At 46.2% G+C, this 19,350-nt stretch overlaps 1 protein-coding gene across 1 annotated transcript in view; it reads left to right on the plus strand.

The window, feature by feature from the left end:
• TENM4 (teneurin transmembrane protein 4) overlaps nucleotides 1-19,350 on the plus strand; it is a 431,057-nt gene that overhangs the window by 373,149 nt on the left and 38,558 nt on the right. Inside the window, exons 20-24 of the mRNA XM_069469155.1 lie at nucleotides 222-365; nucleotides 3,110-3,359; nucleotides 5,365-5,385; nucleotides 12,934-13,166; nucleotides 17,025-17,179. Coding sequence (XP_069325256.1) covers nucleotides 222-365; nucleotides 3,110-3,359; nucleotides 5,365-5,385; nucleotides 12,934-13,166; nucleotides 17,025-17,179 — 803 coding nt within the window. The remainder of the gene's footprint in view (nucleotides 1-221; nucleotides 366-3,109; nucleotides 3,360-5,364; nucleotides 5,386-12,933; nucleotides 13,167-17,024; nucleotides 17,180-19,350) is intronic.

Consider the following 19,350-nt stretch of genomic DNA (forward strand, 5'->3'; position numbering starts at 1 on the left):
ACTTTTCCCAATAATGTACAATTGCTCTTCAAAAAAAAGAAAAGGTTATTGAGGCTCAGCAAATTTTTGTGTTAGTATTTCACGTAGTTCTGGTTCCGACTTAGAAATATGTTTCTTTTTTTCCTCTTCTACAAAATACAAGCCGGGGGCTTTGGCTGTGGGTCTAAAGGCCAAAGAGCTCTTTGCTCACTTACGTGTTTTGCTCCTCTTGTGACCTGCAGTTTCCGTGGGTTATGAGTATGAATCCTGCCCGGATCTGATCCTATGGGAAAAAAGAACAGCAGTGCTGCAGGGCTATGAAATCGATGCATCCAAGCTGGGAGGATGGAGCCTAGACAAACATCATGCCCTCAACATCCAAAGTGGTGAGTGAATTAATAGAATTCCTTAAGCCAGGCGAGGGGGGCGGGGGAAGGGGACCCTTGTCTTACATCCCTTGTGCCCTGCCAAAGAAAAAATACACACTCTGAATCCCATAGGCTCCTATGGGATCAGTCAGTCAGAAGGCTCAGTCACCAAATATTGCTTGGGTGCCTGCTCTGAGCCTGTCACTGTGCCAGGCACTGGGGCTGCAGAAATGAAAGGCCTCAAGACTTTACATGTGTCAGACACAAATACAAATGCTGTGCCCGGGACATGGCATCACAGAGGGAGGCGTAGAAGAGCAGCACCTCCCTCAGCCTCTTGGTCCACCAAGGCATCCCTTTGGCACGAACTCCTGAGCTGGGTCTTAGAGGGTCTATAGGATCTGGCCCATGTATCAAGCAGGAAGACCAGTCTAGGCAGAGGGCACGGTGTGTGCCAGAGCACTGAAGCCTGAAGGAAGAGTCACTGGAGAAAAGGTTCCTGGTGATTTGGGCAGAGGCTGAGTTTAAGGGAACAGCAGAAGCCGCAGCTGGGGGCATGAGCAGCTGGAGCCCAGGGTAAGAAGATTAGGACTTTCAACTTCACCCAGAGGCAAACATCCAGCCTCTGAAGGGGTTAAAGCACGTGAGCAGCATGATCAGATCTGTATTTTCAATAACTCACGCTGACCATGATCCAGGGTGGGACAACCAAATACGGTAACGATGTCAGATGTCTCCTGCCTAATCCACAAAGGCAATGAATGCATGTCAAAGCCATGGCATGTTTGGGGGGAAACTCATAAACTAATTCTCAAATTTATGACAGAGTAAAGATTTGTAAATAGCTAAAGCAGTCTTTAAAATAAGAACAAAGAAAAAAGGACTCACTAGATATTAGGCTGTCTTAGAAAAACCATATTATCTAAAACTGTGTGGTGCTGGCATAGGAACAGATAAATAGATCCCACAGGGTAGAACACAGAGTTCAGAAGTTGACCTCTGAGTCGTAATTAAAATCAGGTTTGGCCCTGAGTGTTAGAAAAGCCAAAACAACAGAATTGCAAACAAGTTTGTTTCTCACTCACCTGCAAGACTAGAGGTAGCTTGTCCCAGGCTGCAGGCTAGAAGCCAGGCTCCCCCTCTTTCCTTGCTCCACTCGGGCCTTCATGCCCAAGGTCATGGTCCACGGTGACCACTTCAGCCAGCAAAAACGAAGAAAAGGATGAAGAGTAAGTCCCTTCCATTGTGAGGATGCCTCCCAGCAGCTTCCCACACCACTTCTACTTACACGCCACCGGCCAGAACTTAGTCAGGGACGTAGCTGCCCACAGGGCTGGGGATCGTAGTCACGTGCTCAGCTAAATATCAGAGGTTCTCTTACTGCAGAAAACGGGAAGCAGGGCTGGGATGGATATCAGTGGGCAAGTAGGAGTCTCTGCCACACACCGTGTATGTATAGGAACTTGGTATATGATAGAGGTAGCATCACGTATCAGTGCAGAGTGGATACGTGTTTTAGAAATTAGTATTGGGAAAATTGGCTCAATATGTGGAGACAAATTAAATCAAGTCCCCACTTCACACTGTATACAAAACAAATTGAGATGTTTTCTTAAACATCTAAGTGTGAAACGTAACACCTTGAAATTGAAGAAAATACAGAAGAATATCTTTGAAAATATCAGGAAAGGATTTCCTAAAACCTAAAAAAGCTCAGACTTTAAAGTGGAAAAATGATTGATTAGACTACATAAAAATTAAAGATATCCATTCACTAAAGGACAGCTTTGACAAAGCTAAGAGGTGACAGCTGGGGGGAAGATTCTTGTGGCCTACAAAAGCCACAGCCCATGCAGGCTTCCACGCGGGAGCAGGCAGGCAGGAGACCGAGGGTGCGGTGGCCATGTGCAGCCGGGAGGACGAGCTGGACTGAAAGCAAGTGGTGTAGATACGGGAGGAAGCTTGCAAGTCATTGAGGTCAATTCCTCCTGTTGTTGGTGGGAAATCTGAGGCCCAAGGGCAGTCAAAGCAGTGAAGAGACCTGTACCAGATCTGGGATCAGCCGTTGGTAGCAACACCAGGTAAAAACCCATCTCTTGACTCTAGCTCGGCAAGGAGAAACTGTGAGTTGCGCACATTCATTTCTGTGAATATTTGTTGGTATCTGCTGTGTCAGGCTCTGTGCTAGGCACTAGGGAGACAGAAAGGATGAAGACACAGTCTCCACACTTGAAATGGTGGCAATTGAAAAAGTGAAAAACAGGTAAGGGCAGTAAAGAATTTGTGCTGTCACAGGGCTGTGGGCTGGGTGCCTGAGACACGGGCAGCCGTCGGAGAGGCCGTGTAGCTGAGTTCCACTCGTTGCCTCTGCAGCCTTATGAAGCTACCTAGCCTGGTCCCCTGTTACAATAGGGATGACAATAGTGCCTGTCTTACGGAGTTGTAGAATTTACTGATTGAATCAGGAAGTTAGTATGGCCTGTTTAGGACACTCTGGGTGTCACTGGGGGCCGAGGTACAGCCTTGGGGCACTCCTAAGGTGCTGCAGAACCAGCGGAGTCAGCCTTCCCCCCGTCCTGGCCATGAGGGCTGAGGCACAGCTACACTTAGAGCTCAGGGAAGGACCTGGTGCGTTGGATTTTTCCTGGAAAGGATTGGCAGGACTTTGCATGCCTTGCAAAATCAGGGTCGCTCTGTGGCCCACCACAGGAGAGGAGACACATTTCTGCCTCTTGGGTGATTCTGTTCTGTCCTTGTCCCAGGCATCCTGCACAAAGGGAACGGGGAGAACCAGTTCGTGTCTCAGCAGCCCCCCGTCATCGGGAGCGTCATGGGCAATGGGCGCCGGAGAAGCATCTCTTGCCCCAGCTGCAATGGCCTTGCTGACGGCAACAAGCTCCTGGCCCCGGTGGCCCTCACCTGTGGCTCCGACGGGAGCCTCTACGTGGGTGATTTCAACTATATCCGAAGGATCTTCCCCTCCGGGAACGTCACCAACATCCTGGAGTTGAGGTGTGTACGGTGATGGCCACTTTGCAGTTTCTGCCTCCCCCAGCACACTGCACTGAAGACGAGCCACTCTCGGGGCAGTGAGATGTCCCCAGCATCCAGATGACATAGAAGGGTGCTGGCAGCCGAAAGTTAGACTCCTTGGAAACTTCTTTGTGTTTCTTAGCATTAAACTGATGAGAATTAGTCACGTGTCTTTTTCAGAACAAGGGAGAGCATAATGGACAAGGCCCCCATGGCAGTGTTCCCAGGTTTGGCCCTATTACTCACCGCTCGGCAGAGTTAGGATCAGTCCCCTCCGGCTGACCAGTACTGAGATGAGGCCCACTGGCTAAAACTGGGCACAGGTCTCTGCTCCTAAGGCGCCACAGAATGGGCAGAGTCAGCCTTTCCCCCCATCCTGACCACGAGTGATGGGATACAGCTACACTTAGAGCTCGGGGAGGGACCCGGTGTGTTGGGCTTTTCTCTATACCTCCCGAAACCAGATCATTTTAGAGCCAGAGCACTGTCATAGGGTGGGCTCTGGGGTCATGGAGAAGCTGTGCTTTAGAGATAGGACAGCCCCACTCTCCCTTACAGGAGAAATTGCACCACGCTCCATCACAATTATGTTAGGGAAGGGATCCGCCAGTCTCCTGGGCTCGGGTCCATGTGAGCAGGACAGGCCCTTGCACTGGAAAGCCTTTCTCAGGGTGGGCAAGGGGAAGGACACTCACTTTTGTTGGGCTCCTGCAATTTTCCCAGTGTGACAGTTCCGTGAGCTGTTTATTATTATCGCCCTTTGACAAATGAGAAGATGGAGGCTTGGGAATTCAAAGAACCTGCCCAAGGTCCAACTTCTAGAATGGTGGACTCAAATTTAGAAGGCCATTACACAGCTCTGCCTGGCCAAAAAATTGTCACCTGGCCCAATGAGGGCCCCTGCAACTTAATACCTTGCTAAGTTATTCCCTGGAGCTAAGTCCCTACTGAAGGAATCTCGTTCTACAGCGCACATGTGAAAGGAGCGTAGGGTCGCTGCCCTAAAGAGAAGTGTTAGTGTCAGCCCACACGCACGGGGACATGTGGTGGGCTCACAGGAAATCACATGTCAGGCTGAATGAGAAGTGGGCAACCAATGGAATGTTCTCCACCTTTCTTCTCTGTTATGAGTTTGACTGGCATAGACATCTGTCGAGGAAGAAGGAACCGGTGAGTGTATTTGCTTCAGTCAGCTGCGTATATGTATTACGATGAAAAAGCCTTGGATTAGGGGGTCAGATCAGCTTGGCAGAGAAGCTGTACACCTTTAGACAAATCACTTAACCTCTCTGGGCCTCCATTTTCACATCTTTCAAATAAGAGATCCCATTTTCCCTGCCTCCCTCCCACAACTGTGGGAGAGCTCATGTGAGACAGTGAGCAGGGAGGGGAGAAGTGAAATTTGGAAAGAAAAATCTACTGTATAAGTAGATTTAGCAGCGAATTATCATTTTGACATATTTTCTTCCAGTCTTTTTTTCCTAGGCCTGTTGCTCTGAGTCATACCCTCCTAATGATAGCATATCCCCAATTCTGCATCCTCTGGTTATGAGGACACTCCTGGGAGGTCACCCAAGTTTGGATAACTCTTTGTAAGGAGGCACGTGACAGAGACACAGAGCAGTGAGCATGTGTGTCTCTGGGTATGTGTCGGTACAGGGAAGAGAACTGACTGCTGCAATCTCTGTCTTAGCCCTTGTTAAAGCAGCAGAATGTGTCAGCCTAGTCCTCTTTCCCCAAAGTCAGCAGTAGTGGTGCAGGTGAAGCCAGGCCTCTTCTGTGATATGTAGCTGCTTATAAGTGAACTCACTGACAAGTAATATCCAATAGAAAATACATCAGTGTCATAGCTGCTAAGTCTTTATTTATTACAGTATTGTACAGTACCGTTGCTGTCAAGTTTGCAGGCTGCTAATAATGCTTCTAACCCTGCTGCTAACACCTCATTCTTTCTTCTATTCCCTGCTGTCCTGTCTTCTGTCAGAAATAAAGATTTCAGACATAGGTAAGACAACCAGTGGAGAATGTCCTGTCTCTCCCCTGCCTTGTTGCATGCTGTATGGTAAGCTACACGTGTCAATTTCAGATGGCTCCATGGCAAAAGAATTCTGCATGATTGGAACTGATTGGGGGTAATCAGTCGCAACGAGAGGAAGTCATCAATAATGGTTGGGGGTGGGTGGCAAGAGCCTGAACTCCTTGAGTCTGTAGCAAAATGAGGCAGTTACTTTGGTAGTCTGTGGACATGACAGACTAAAGTGATAGAGGGAAGAATTTAAATCTTGAAACAGTCATTTGAATGCCATAGTCTGCTTATCCTTAGAATAAATGAGGATGTCACCCCCTGTGTTGGGAGACTCTGATGGTCATGATGGGAAGTCCTGAGAACGTCTTGATCAGGTGAAGAATCTGGAGGGAGACAGATTTCACATTTATCCTTCTAGGGGTATTCCAGGTGCCTCAGCTTTGGGATGCCAGGCGACCCCACGAAAAGGTTTGCCAGCAAGGACAGAGGAGATCACAGGGACCACTTACAGAGAGAAATCCCCAAATAGGAACTTTGGCACAGAGTAGATTTGTCATGTAGGCTCACAGTGACACGCAGTAAACAAGAGTGGGTCTAGTGTCTGCCTGTCAGTATCACTTGTCATTGTGGCATTCATCTGACTACTGGGTAACAGTCACTGCAGAGTCCCCCACCTCACACACTTAGGGGTGATTTGAAAAGTACCCATGGGCAGATAGAGCTGTGGCTTGCATGGCCACAGTTGTGGCTCTCAATTGTCCATGCATGGCTCAGATCAAAGTGGCATATGGGCTGGTGCTAAGTTGGGGTAAAAGAACATCTTAGGGATGGTGGAAAAGGACAGACAGACCCAAAATCCATTGATGATTATGTCTATGTCTGTGTAAGTAGATATATTATTCACATAGTAATCATATATATTATTTTAAGATAGTAATAATTAACCTGTATAGAGCATTTATTAATGCTATGTAGCAGAGAGACGGTTATGTGATTTACATGGATTGTAGCATTTTTTTAAACCACCACAGCACTCTGTGAGGTAGGTACCCATAACTGCATCCAATTTACAGATGAGAAAACTGAAGTTTCCCATTATGTGGCCTTGAAAAAATGACTTCACCTCTCTGAACTTTAGTTTCTAACGTGAGGTTAACAAAATGTCCCTTGGAGGGTTGTTGCAAGGATCACAGAGGATATTTGTAAGTGTTCAACATTTCAGGCATGGGGAGGAGCTCCAGAAATGGTAGTAGTACCAGCAGCAGCAGTAGTAATAATTACAATATACTGTATACATTATTTACACTATTATAATTTGTTATCATTATGACAACAGTTGTTATATGATGATGATTATGATGCCTTCATATTCCCCAAAAAGAAATTGAGTCTCTTGCATCCAAAGACACATGTATTAAAGTAATTAAACAGAAATTGGTAACAAAAGACAAAAGGAGGAAACACATATATATGATTGTATATCAGATTAGGCTCTGAGCTTCCTGGCAGCCAGAGTAAATAGGAAAACATAATTACTTTCATAGTTTACATTATCAGAAATGGAAAATATGCCCACTTCTCAGAGGAGAAATATTTTTCCTGATATTGAAATCTGAGATTCGTGTGGATGATGCTGAACTGCATTGATATGAGCCTTCAACTTCCGTTGTACAGGAAACACGGAAGTACGTTTCACATGAAGATCTTGCATCAAAACCTAAGATTGAACGTGGAGACAGTCCGTCAGGGGTGGTGGCTGCCTGGGACCAGCTGTGACACAGGGGACACAGCTGGGAAGGGGAAGGGGCAGGGGCTGGGTGCTCATACAGCCCTGCTGTGCATTCACCGTGCGGCCTCATGCTGGGCACCAGCTTTCCCAGTTTCCAGTCTTATCATCTATAAATTGAAAGAGTTCTGGGTTGGGAGGCTTTTATTTCTAACGTTCGGTGACCTTTTGATATATTCATGGTACGATTTCAAAGCCAGCTTCCTGCCCTCTCTCAATTCATTGTTTTCTCGGATGCTAAAAACTGTTTCTAAAGTGAACCAAAGTCAAAGTAGAAGGGAAAAAAGAATCGCCTTCTGCTCCGCGGTTGTCTAAAGGCAATCAAGAGACACTAGGAAGCCCGGGTTCCAGCTCTGACTTTAACTGGTACCTGGGTATTGGCAAATCCCTTCCTCTCTCTGGGCCTCAGTGTCCCCATCAGTAAATGTCAGAGGTGGATTAAAGAAATTCTAGATGCTGGTGACATAATATCATCCTGTGCTGTGCTCCCCCAGGGCAGGCTCCTCTCTGCCTTTGCCTTCTCAGCCTCAGTCCAGCCTGCTATGCTGGGTGTGCTCTGTACAGAGACCCCAAATCCACTGGGCATCCTCCCTGTGGTCCCCTCAGGAAACAAGCATCCTCGCCTCTTCCCAGATCTCTTCCTAGGTCATGGAGGGATGTTTGAAGCCTTGCCTTCAGAAGCACATTTTAACTCAAGGCTCCATCAAACCCAGCTACACGTATTATATTATATTAACTCAAGAGCCTTTAACTGCCCCAGGAAATAGGTTGGACAGGACAATATTAAGTCTGACATACTTAGCTTTTCCATTATGCACAAAATATTCTGGAGGTTTCTCAAGATGACAAGCTTTGCTTAAAAGCTGCCATTTATTGAGCATTTTATATTTTAATGGAATGAGTACTATGCTCAGAGATTAACATTCCTCCTGCAATTTTGTCCTTAGAGTAACCCTTTGAAGTAGGTGTGATTATCTCTATTTCTCAGATGAATAAACTGAGACTCAGAGTAAGAAAGTGATTTTCCCAAGGTCACTTAACCAAGGGAGTGGTAGAACTGGTATTTGAAGCCTTGTCTATGTGGCTCCAACACTCAAGCTCTTCCTACTGGTTCTGAGAGCCAGCAAATCAGATTCTGCCAGACTGCCACCCAATGTGGTTAAAGGACACTTCTTTGCATGAGGCAGACCTTACTCGAGAGAAGGAGAGAATTCTCACTGAGACCACCTCTTGTCCCAAGAGACTTCTGGGCCCCCAGCTCCTACTGGAAAATTCCCTACACTATCTAGAGAGAGGGTAGAATGAGACTTGGCTTTGGCCCATTAACCTCATGAATGGTATCCTGAAGTCCTCTAGATTTTATGTCACTTCCAAAAGGACCAAGGGTTATGTTTGAGGATTTAGAAAAGAATATGGGTCCTCCGAGATTTCCATGGAAAACTCTAGAAATAGAGCTGTGATCCTACTGTGTGCTTAGCCCTGCTCAGGATACTAGGGATCAGAAATAGATCAGATGTGGTCCCTGTCCTGGAAATTCTCCCTGTGCACACAGCCAGGCCTCAGGTCTCGGCTGTAGGCCGTCTTCCATCTCGTGCCCTGAAAGCATTTATGATTTGCAGAGTTAGGCCTTGCCACCCGAAGTCCAGACAAGCAACATTGGCACGGTCTGAGAACTTACCAGAAATACAGACTCTCAAGTTCTGTACCCTAGAACTACTAAACTGAAGTCTGCATTTTAGCAAAGTCTCCAGGTGGTTCATATGCACATTAAAGTTTGAAAAGCACTGCTTTAAGGCTATGGTTCCCCAATCTGACTGTGCCTCTGAGTTACCTGGAGAGATCTCAAAGGTACAGGTGCCCAGGCCCTTCAATACTTATGGTTAAGGCCTCTCTTATTAAAAGCTCTCCAGGTGATTCCGATGTATAACAATGTTTGAGAACCATCACTCTAAGATTGATAACAGGGAGTGTATAACCCCTATGTACCCCAGCCAGGGGGGGCTGATAACATCATCCAAACATTAGAGCACTTATTCAGTATCGGACCAGTATGAAGCACCAGGGACTCAAAGTCAGTCCCTGCCCTTGAGGAGTTCAAGATTTCATTGAGAAGACAGACAACTCAACAGAAAAGTGTCTTAAAGTGCTACAGATACTAAAAGTATAAACTGCTTAGGCTCTAGTGGAGACACAATGGAGGAAGTGCCAGTTCTGCTAGTGGGGAAGAAGGGCCGGTCCAGGAATGGTGTTACAGGTGAGGTGATGCTCCAGCGGAGTCTCAGGAGATGAGCAGTGCCCTGAGCAGCAGTGTGGGGAAGTAGACAGAACACAGGCTTTAGAGTGAAGCAGACCTGGGTTGGAACTCTGTCCTGCCACTTAGTCAAGTCACTTCACCTCTCTCTGTCTCAGTTTTCTGAGCTAGAAGGAAGAAAGGTACCGACCTTATATGGTAGCTGTGAAGAAAATGAGGCCATGTGTGCCAAGTGCTAGCACAGTGTCGAGGACAGAATCAACACCCGTGGGTGGTGACAGGTGCATTCATATCCGTGGCAGTTGTCTCTGCAGCTGTGTTCTGCGGACCGATGGCACTGCAGCCAGGTGGAGGTCCAGGTAGACACCACGGACACAGTTGCAGCTCCCAGCGCCAGGTGGCATGAGGAGGAAATGAGCTGAAGAATGTCCAGATTGCTCCACAAACTGCAAAGGGCTGTTGAGGTGTATAATTTCATTTGATCCTAATGATAAACCTGTGAGCAGAGCAGAGCAGGGACTTCAAATTTGACAGCTGAGGGACCTACAACTTGTACTATTGAGGTGACTCGTCTAAACTGGAACACAGACTCCTAAGTTCAAAGCTAGCGGTTCCTTCCCTTACACTTCACTGACCACCAGACCTCAAATTTGTCCTGGGGCACAAAAGATGTGGCCACAGCTCTTACAGACTCTGGGACAAGCTTGCCAATGCCACCTTCTCCTGGAATTTACTGATCTGAGAAACTCCACGAGTGACACTTCTCTGAAGCAGTGCAGGGAGACATGAACTGGAAGCTCAGGGGGCTAATCTAAGTGGACAGGGCCCCCTCGCCATCCCCCCTCAGGGACCATTTTCTGCCAAGGTAGATAGGACCAGTTTATCATGAGTGATGCGCAAAGAAATGAAATAATCACCCCACCCCACAGCTGTCATCAGGAAAGCAGAAAAATCAAGGATGCCCCCGCACTACACAGCAGGATCTAAGGTCACTGCATTTTATTCAGCCAGAATCAGTGTCATCTGGGAAGATTAAATCTGTGCTACATTATAGGGTAAGTCACAGGGGACATTTCAAGATAAACAAGATATGTCCTGTTGCCACCACCCCCCAAAGAGAAGTAAAAGAAAAGCTGAGTAATTTGAATGAAAATACTACCTAAATAACCTAAAAATGGTGATGCCATCTATTTAAAACAAGTGGCTGCTACGGGCCAGATGGCATGAAGCTGAACATGGGCAAAACAAAAATGAATGAAATCTTTTCTCTCCTCTTCAAGTATTGACAGTCGGGTTTGGGAGGCACACACATAAATAAGCAGTCACAGCATTATGTCAAGTGTCCCATAATCCGGATATGAACAGGTATGAATCTCTGTGCACAGAGAAGAAAGGTTGGGGAAGGTTTGCCAGAAGAGGTACCATTGGGCTGACAGGTGAAGACTGAGTAGGAGAGGGAAAGGGCAGGGCGTTCTACAGAGCAGGAGTGGCAGGTGCAAGCAGGCCTGAGGCATGCTGGGGGGACAGGAGGTCAGTGTGGTCAGAATGCAGGGCATCCATGAGGGAAGGGCTTCAAAGAGGCTGGGAGGATGGAGCAACACAGCAGGAAGGGGCTGGTGTGCTGCTCAGCTGGAGAGTCCCAGAAGAGAAAGCATTGACGTGGCAGGTTGGCATTTGGGTTAGATATGGAAGAATGGCTTGAAGAAGGACCCACTACAGGCAGAGAGACTTACCCTTGGTTTGAGAAGGAAGTGACGGGGCAGTAGTATTCGGGCTAGAGAGGGAGGACAGTTGGAGAAGATCATGTCAGGTTAGTTGAGTTCAAGGAGAGCCTTGGATCTGGATGCCTGGCCCTGTTAGAAGCAGCCGAACCCCAAGTACACTGTCCAAAGCAAAGGATGTTTATAATGATAAACAGTCAGGGCCAGATTAAGACCTTCAGTGACCTACACACTGACAAGATTATGGTGCTCCAACCTTCACATGGAATTCAGAAAACACCAGTCTGTAAAATAAAATTTTGTTTTTCAATAGGACCCCAAACTTACATGCCCAATAAATGCAAAATAGCTTCTTTCTAGACTTTTCTGATTCTCTCACTTGTGTCTGAAAGGGGTCTGCAGTACCCTGGTCTTGCTGTTGCTCTCATCACTGCTTAGGCTGTCCCTGAGTCCCCTAGCACAGTCTGTACCCTACTGTGCAGTGAGAACAGCCAATGCCAGGCCACCCAGTCTGAACAGAGAGAGAGAGAGAGAGAGACTCCTTTGAATTAAAACACTTTCTGGAGACTTGAAAGGGGCTGCCCATACTGAGATGCAGTTTGAGGGACTGGTAGGTGATCAGACCAAGCGTAGGAACTCAAAATTAGCTTCCCAAGAGCAATGAATCCAACTTCAATGTGTCCTAGACTTGGAAGAAATTTTACATCAGTACCATGGAATAGCAAAATTCAGGCTAAGGGATACCTATTCTGTAGTCATCTCCAAATGCAAGAACAGATGCAATCACTGATAATTAAAATAACAGTTATTATTTTTGAGTACCTACTATGTGCCATGCACTGTGCTAAATACTTTGCATTTATGATTTTATATAATTTTCCTAATACACTAGCAAGGTAGCTATTAATACCTCCGTTTTGCAGATGAAGAAAATTTGAGACTCAGAAGGCCAGGTAACTTGCCCAAGTTTCAGAACCAGGAAATCCCAGAGCTAGACTTGGAACCCAGACTGACCTGATTCCAAATCCTGTGCAGTTTTCCTACCCTGTGGCTAGAGGTGATACCTTGTCTCCTTAATGCCTCTGTACAGTCTCACTTCTCTGTCCTCTGTTAGCATTGCCTAGTCTTTGTGACTACCTTCCAGAAACAGAACCATCGTCAGCACTGCTCTTCCGTGTTGTTGATTTTTCCTTGGGTCTGCTGCAAATCACAAACTAACCCTGAAATTCGTTTATATCTGACTGCAGGAGGGAGATCCTGGACTCCTGATAAGTATAACATGAGTATCAACAGAAGACAGTGCTGACACTGACTAGAAGTCAGATCTAGCCAGGGTCTTATCCATCAGTCCTGAGATGGGGGTGGAGGGTTGCCATAAAAATCCTAGGGAGAAGGGCTTGTGTTTTTGAACTCTTGAAGTGTTTTTTAAAGTCAAGCACCTCCATGTTTCTAGCTTGAATTAACAGGCCACCTATGTAGGCTTCATTGATAATCTTTGCAAGAAGACATGTATCTAGCACCTGATATGGTCATGGCACTGGAATGGTTTTTTCATTAATTATGTTTTCTTATTGATAATGGTTGGGAGGGATAGTTAGGCCAATCACTAAGGTCAGAAAAATTGGGGAACTAGCACCACAAATAGGGACATCATCCCTGTAGGACACTTGATTGGATTCTAAAGAGCCAGAGATTCAAGTTGTACATCTCTAGCTACCGCATAGGGAAGAAGAAAATGCTCACAAATTGGCCATGTCTTTGTTTTCCAGTCACAGTCCAGCGCATAAGTACTACCTGACCACAGACCCCATGAGCGGGGCTGTCTTCCTTTCTGACACCAACAGCCGGCGGGTCTTTAAGATCAAGTCCACCATGGTGGTGAAGGACCTTGTCAAGAACTCTGAGGTGGTTGCAGGGACAGGTGACCAGTGCCTCCCCTTTGATGACACTCGCTGTGGGGATGGTGGGAAGGCCACGGAAGCCACACTCACCAACCCCAGGGGTAAGGTCTTGCTTTATAAACACTGTCAAGAACATTTATTAGGAGTATTTTCCATTTCCAAAATAAATGTTAAGTGTTGCAAAAATTTTTAGAAAATACCAAGAAATATATGGAGGAAAGTTAAAATTGTGATAATTCTACCAGCAAGAAATATTCCCAGTTAACATTTCCTGTCTTTCCTCCTAGTCTTTTTGCTAAGTGTTTGTGTGTATGTGTGTGTGCGTGTGTAATATTTACTACAATAAAAACAAAATGAGATCCCATTAAATGAACTGCTTTAGTAACCTGCTTTTTTCCCCTAAATGATGTATCATGAACATTTCTCCATATCATTAGTTTCTGTGCATTCATTTTATTTGATTTTATTTTTGAGACAGAGTCTTTCTCTGTCACCACAGGTAGAGTGTAGTGGTGACACCATAGCTCACTGCAACCTCCAACTCCTGGGCTCAAGCGATCCTCCCACCTCAGCCTCCCAGAGTGCTAGGATTACAGGCATGAGCCATCACATCTGGCCTGTGCATTCACTTTAAATGGCTATATAGTATTCCAACAAATGGATGTCTCATAATTCATTTGTCAATACCCTACAATTGGACAATTATGCTATCTCTTAGTTATTCTTGTACAGAAGCATTGTGGTATATCATCTTTGCATATGTTCATGTGTTATAGGGTGATTTAACTATAGGTTTCAATTTTAAGTCCTGCAAAAAGTTGAATCTGTAAATGCCCACAATCACAATTTTTTGTTCACTTATTCACTAAGTATTTATTGAGTACACAGAGCACTGCGGTTGCATATGTAAGTTCATTGTAGCAGAATAAGACTTGGATGTGAACCACTCTGATGTGGGAGAAAGGAAGACGTGCTCCCTGAGATACAAGAAGAGAGAGCTGGGCAAGGGGGTTTAGAGCTGAGAGAGACCCCTGTGCCTTGCAGACTGGAAAGGCTTTTTGGAGAAGCCGTCATGATTAACAGACATCCTTCAGTGGAGTATTTGTTGTGTTGCAAACCCTACAGCCGATGACTTTCGGTGTCTAAGCCTCAGGGTCCTCATTGATAGAATGGGGTATCCTGTCTATGTCCATCTCCTAGGATTACTCTGATGGTCAAAATACATTTCATATGATATCTGATAAAATTGTTCTAAGTGATTATATTATTAAATAGTGCCAGATTTCAGGGTCTGGTTTCAAATCAAAGCAGTAGACTCTAGTAAAATCAGGCATTCAAATTCAGATTTTGTCATTTAGTAGCTGTGTGATTTTCAGGGAGCTGCTTAACCTCTCTGAGCCTCATTTTCCTTATCTATGTAACAGGGATACGCAGTTCAGTTGTAGTACAGGTTAAATATTCTTAGGAATGCAAATGCTTTGCACAGTAGTACCAGGCACATGGTAAACGTTTCATAAATAGTGATTCCTATTGTTTTTGTTATATTGTATTATATAGTACATCGTGTCATATCATATATCATATGATCATATATTGTCTCTACCACATAACTGGTAGGGATAGCTCTCTTGGGTAAATATTGTGTCAACGAAGGTTAATGTCCCTTCTAATTATGATTTCCTAATAGTGAGATAGCAGTTGGAAGTGGAAAGAACACTAGGCTTGCACTTAGGTACCCCGCATTATGATTTTTCTCTGTGATTGGCTGGCTCTGGGACCTTCTCCTCTGGGCCTCAGTTTCCCCATTGGTCAATGAGCAGGTTGGGCTAAATGATCCCCAAGACCTCTTTTAGCCACAGCATTCTTACTCTCTTAGATTTAAAATAGTTTTTTCTGAGGATCTTTATTCTCTCCAGGCCTTTTTCAGTGGCTCTACACGCATGTGTGTTCTCTTCCCCACCCGCTCCCCACACTCACACAGATGTAGTGACAGTGCATTTGCCCAAAAGCCTGTAATTAACCCAGATAGAAATGACAAGGGTGCCGCAATATGCAGGCACTTTGCAGCAGGGAGGAGAAAAGATGTCCATCTATTTAGCACAACAAAAGGAGAAAAAATGGAGTAATTAATCAGAGGACAGATCACTTCTATTAGCCTGTGCAGCCAACTTTGTAAACAAGAAACCCGATTATTCACGGAGCACTCATCAGTTCTAGCAGATGGAGGAGAAAGACAGGGCAGACAAGAGAACTCCTGTCTTGGTACTTAAAGAATGAAATTCATTTCCATTCTAGGCAGGGCCACAGGAAAGGCTTCCCAGCCTGGAGGCTGCCTGGTCCTCCGTGTGAAATCTCTCTCCAGCCTGACAGCCTGAGGAGGGGCGGGAGGAACAACTGGTGGTGCAGAGGCCCTGGCTGTCCCCAACCACCCTGCTGGCCAGCCAGAGACGCATGGGCCCCAGGAGCAAGGCTTGAGACCCACCAAGTGCTGGCCACCTTCTCATAATTACAGTAGTCGTTGATAATCATTGAGGGCTATTACAAGTTCCCATGTTATCAGTGAGGAGACTGAGACTTAGAAGTGAAGTAATGTCCCCAAGGCGATACAACTAGAAAGCTTTATAATCCAGAGTCTCTACCTCACTGAAGCCTTTCTGACCCCTTCCCCCCATGCCTTCCCCAGAGAAAAAGGAACAGAACGAAAGTGACCAGAATCCCCTTTATTTCACCACAGTCCTCTCGGGTCTGTCATTTCCTTGGTGCATCACGTGGTCCTGATTTACTCCTGTGCCTTCCCAACGAGACCAGCTGCTCCTGGGGCACGTGTCAGCTGGAACCCTGAACAGTTCATGGTTTGGGAGGCGTACATCTGACACTTGCGATTCTGAACCTGGGGTGGAAGTTAATGTCACCCAGAACATTTCTAAAACACGCCCTGGTCCCAATCCCAGCTACCTCCCAAGTTAGTATTTTCAGGAGTGAGGTCCAGCAGGTGTATATTAAAAAAAAATCTTCAGGTGATTCTGATACATGTCACTGGCTAAGAAGTAATAATTGAGTGGAGTGGTTCTCAGGCTTTGGTCTGTTCATTGTCACCCAAGGTGCTTGTCAAGAATGCAGATAGATGCTCAGGCTCCACTTGAGAGATCTGAAGCAGCTACCTGGGGGGTGCATTTTAGCAAAGCTCCCCCGGTGATTCTCACACACATCCAAGAGTGAGAAATACAGACTTAGAACAATCCCGTTGTTTGGCAGCTGTGAAAACAAATGCAGAGATGCCCAGGGACTTGCCCGGGGTCACCCAGGCTGGGCCAGGGAGAAAGTTAATGGGGTGGATGATCTGGTGAACACAGCAGATGTAGAGTGAGAATTCTGACTCTCCTCTTCAGGAGCCTTCTTTAGAAATTAAATTCAATAATAGTCTCTACACAAATCTATAGGATTCATTTTAGAGTCTATACTTTTATAGTGACCAATGAAACTAAAATAATAAGAATAGAAAAACATGAAGGACAATTATCTTGAAAGAAAAGAAAAATTGTGATGAAAAAGGAGATTCAATTATTGTAATTACAGGGCTTCAGAAGTAGGTTATTTTAAATAATTCACAGTGTTAATATTGAAAAAGATTCTCCTTACCACTACCTCTAGAGCTTAAAAAACCCCAGAAGCTATGAATCCAGTTTTAGTGGATGGCTAAGGTAACAGGTAAAAATCTCTGCAGGCAGCAAGGTGGGAGGCCCAGAGCCCTGGAAGATGTGAAAACCCGTGTTTCATCCCTGCTCTGGACAAGTCACTCAAAGCCTCTGAGCCTCGGTGTCCTCATCTTGAAAAGGGGAACGAAGGCTGTGGGAGGATCAGATCCAGTCATGTCGGGAGGTGCCCTGTCAGCTAGCAAGGCTCCTGAAAGTGTGGGGCCTGGTCATCTCTAATGCCAAATTCCCTGCTTTGGCCCCCAGGCATTACGGTGGACAAGTTCGGGCTGATCTACTTCGTGGATGGCACCATGATCAGACGCATTGATCAGAACGGGATCATCTCCACTCTGCTGGGCTCCAATGATCTAACGTCAGCCCGGCCCCTCAGCTGTGATTCTGTCATGGATATTTCTCAGGTAAGGAGGAGGCTTCATCTGCCAGAGCCCTGGGTCTGTCCTCTTGTCTGCACCTGGCCAGCCCATTGGCAGTTCATCTTTGCACTGAACCAGCCTGTGAGGCCACTCCCTTGGTGCCAGGCCTGTGATGAGCATGACACAGCCATGCCCTGGGAGTTCACCATCGGGGTAACAATGGGTGGCCGTAGTGGAGGCTTGGCAACCTGAACTTCCTCTTTGGTAACACTGACGGGTACTTGTACATTGTCTGTTCTCTTTCTAAACTGTGAGCTACATGAGAACAGAAATGCTGTCAGTCTTTTCCTCTGCTGTAACCAGGGTGTCTGATACACAGGAGCACAACCTGTATTTGTTGATTGATTAATTGATGAATCAATTGATTGAATCCTAGCTTTGCCACTCACTAGCTCAGTAACTTTTGTCAAGTTTCTGAAGTCTCCTCAGCCTCATTTTTGCTATCTGTAAAATGGAAATAATTCACATCATCCTGGGAGGATGGCCTTGAGAATACACGAAACAATGGGTACCAGGTTTGTAGCACTGCTTGGCTCTTCAGAGGTGACAAATAAACAAAAGTTCTAGTGCCCACTTTCACAAAGGAGGTGACATTTGTGCCAGGTTTTAAAGGGTGTACAGGGGTTTGCTGAGTGGCAAGAGAGAAAAGCAGACGTTTCACACAACGGAGATAGCATATGCAAAGGCACAAAGATGTTAATGAGCCTGGTACATTCAAAGAACATGGAAAATCGAATACCAGGGCATAGTGTACTTGAGAGGAAGTGGCAGGGGTTGCAACAGGAAGCATGGTTTGGGGCCAGCTAGGGAAGGACCTTGCCACACCATTCCAAAGAGCTTAGACCTTAGCGGGCAGATGCCAGTATAGGTCAGACGGAGACACGAGAGACTGGCTGTGAGTACATCCTGTGATGACTTGGCAAGGGAAGTGTCCTCTATCGCTAGATCCCTGGGCCGGGCCTGGCCTATGCTGAGTCTTGCCGACATTACCAAAACCTGGGAAATCAGGAGCATGGAATTATATCCAATTGCAAATTGATTTCAGCTCCAGCAGCACTTAGCTTTTTAAACCCCTTCACTTTTAGGGGGGCCTGCACATGCATGCCCTTTTCTGCTGGCTGTGGCACCTGCCCCCGTCTCGGTGGTCATGCCTGCCTCTGTTACTGACATGTGTCACTGAGCCCTTCCACAGGGCCCTGTGGCTGCTGCTGGCAGTCCCAGCACATGTCACATCCCCGTCGCATGCTGGGGTGGTTTCCCTCTGTGCCAACTAATGTGATTGTTACACTCTGGAATGGAATCTCTTCTCCGCCACTCGTCTTCGCAATTTGGCAGGCTTCCCCTTGCTGGCTCGAGAGTTTGCCTCTCTGGTCTGTGAGCAAGCCTGAATTGCCCATCGGGAAGCTGCTATGGCCTAAGGATGTGCACGCAAGTATTTTCAGTTCTCGACCAGCCAGCATAGGGTGCCGAAAATTTTCAGTGCACACGTTGGAAAATTGTTTAACTTGAGACAGAGGTACTACCAAGCAGCCAGATCAAAGGCTTGGAAGACAACTGGCATATAGTGTAGGGGGAAAAACCCACACTTAGATTCAGAAATCCTGGACTGAAACCGCTATACTCCTGGCCCTTGCTACCTTTGTCTGAATCATGGCATGGGATTTTTTTTTTTTTTACCAAACTCTCCAGCACCAAGCATATATTTTTACATACACATAGCAGAGGGTGCTGGCTTTCATTCTCAGAGCTTCCTCTGTTACAAATACCCAGCTGCTTGGCTGCCAGGTGGGGAGCAGAGGAGTAAGCCAGAGAGAGAAGAGCACAGCTCAGAGGCAAGAGTGCAAAGGGGAGAAGTGAGGAAGCTTGGTCTTCTTCCAGAGACCAGGCACAAAAAGAAACCAGAGGGAGGCAAGAGTGGAGAAGGAACAGAAGGTACTGCAGCCTGTTAAGAACTGGAGATCAGCTCTCAGCTCAGCAGGATATGGCCACCACAGAGAGAGTATACCTCTGTACTTAGCGTCCAAAATAAGAACTTACTATGTACCGGGCACCCTGTTAGACATGCGGATTTAGAGATGAGTACGACTTCTCTTTTCTTATTTCGCTGTCACAATAATCCCATGGGATAGATATTGTGTACCCCATTTTATAGACAA

Source organism: Eulemur rufifrons, chromosome 6 (genome assembly GCF_041146395.1).
Source record: "Eulemur rufifrons isolate Redbay chromosome 6, OSU_ERuf_1, whole genome shotgun sequence".
Lineage (NCBI taxonomy): Eukaryota > Metazoa > Chordata > Mammalia > Primates > Lemuridae > Eulemur > Eulemur rufifrons.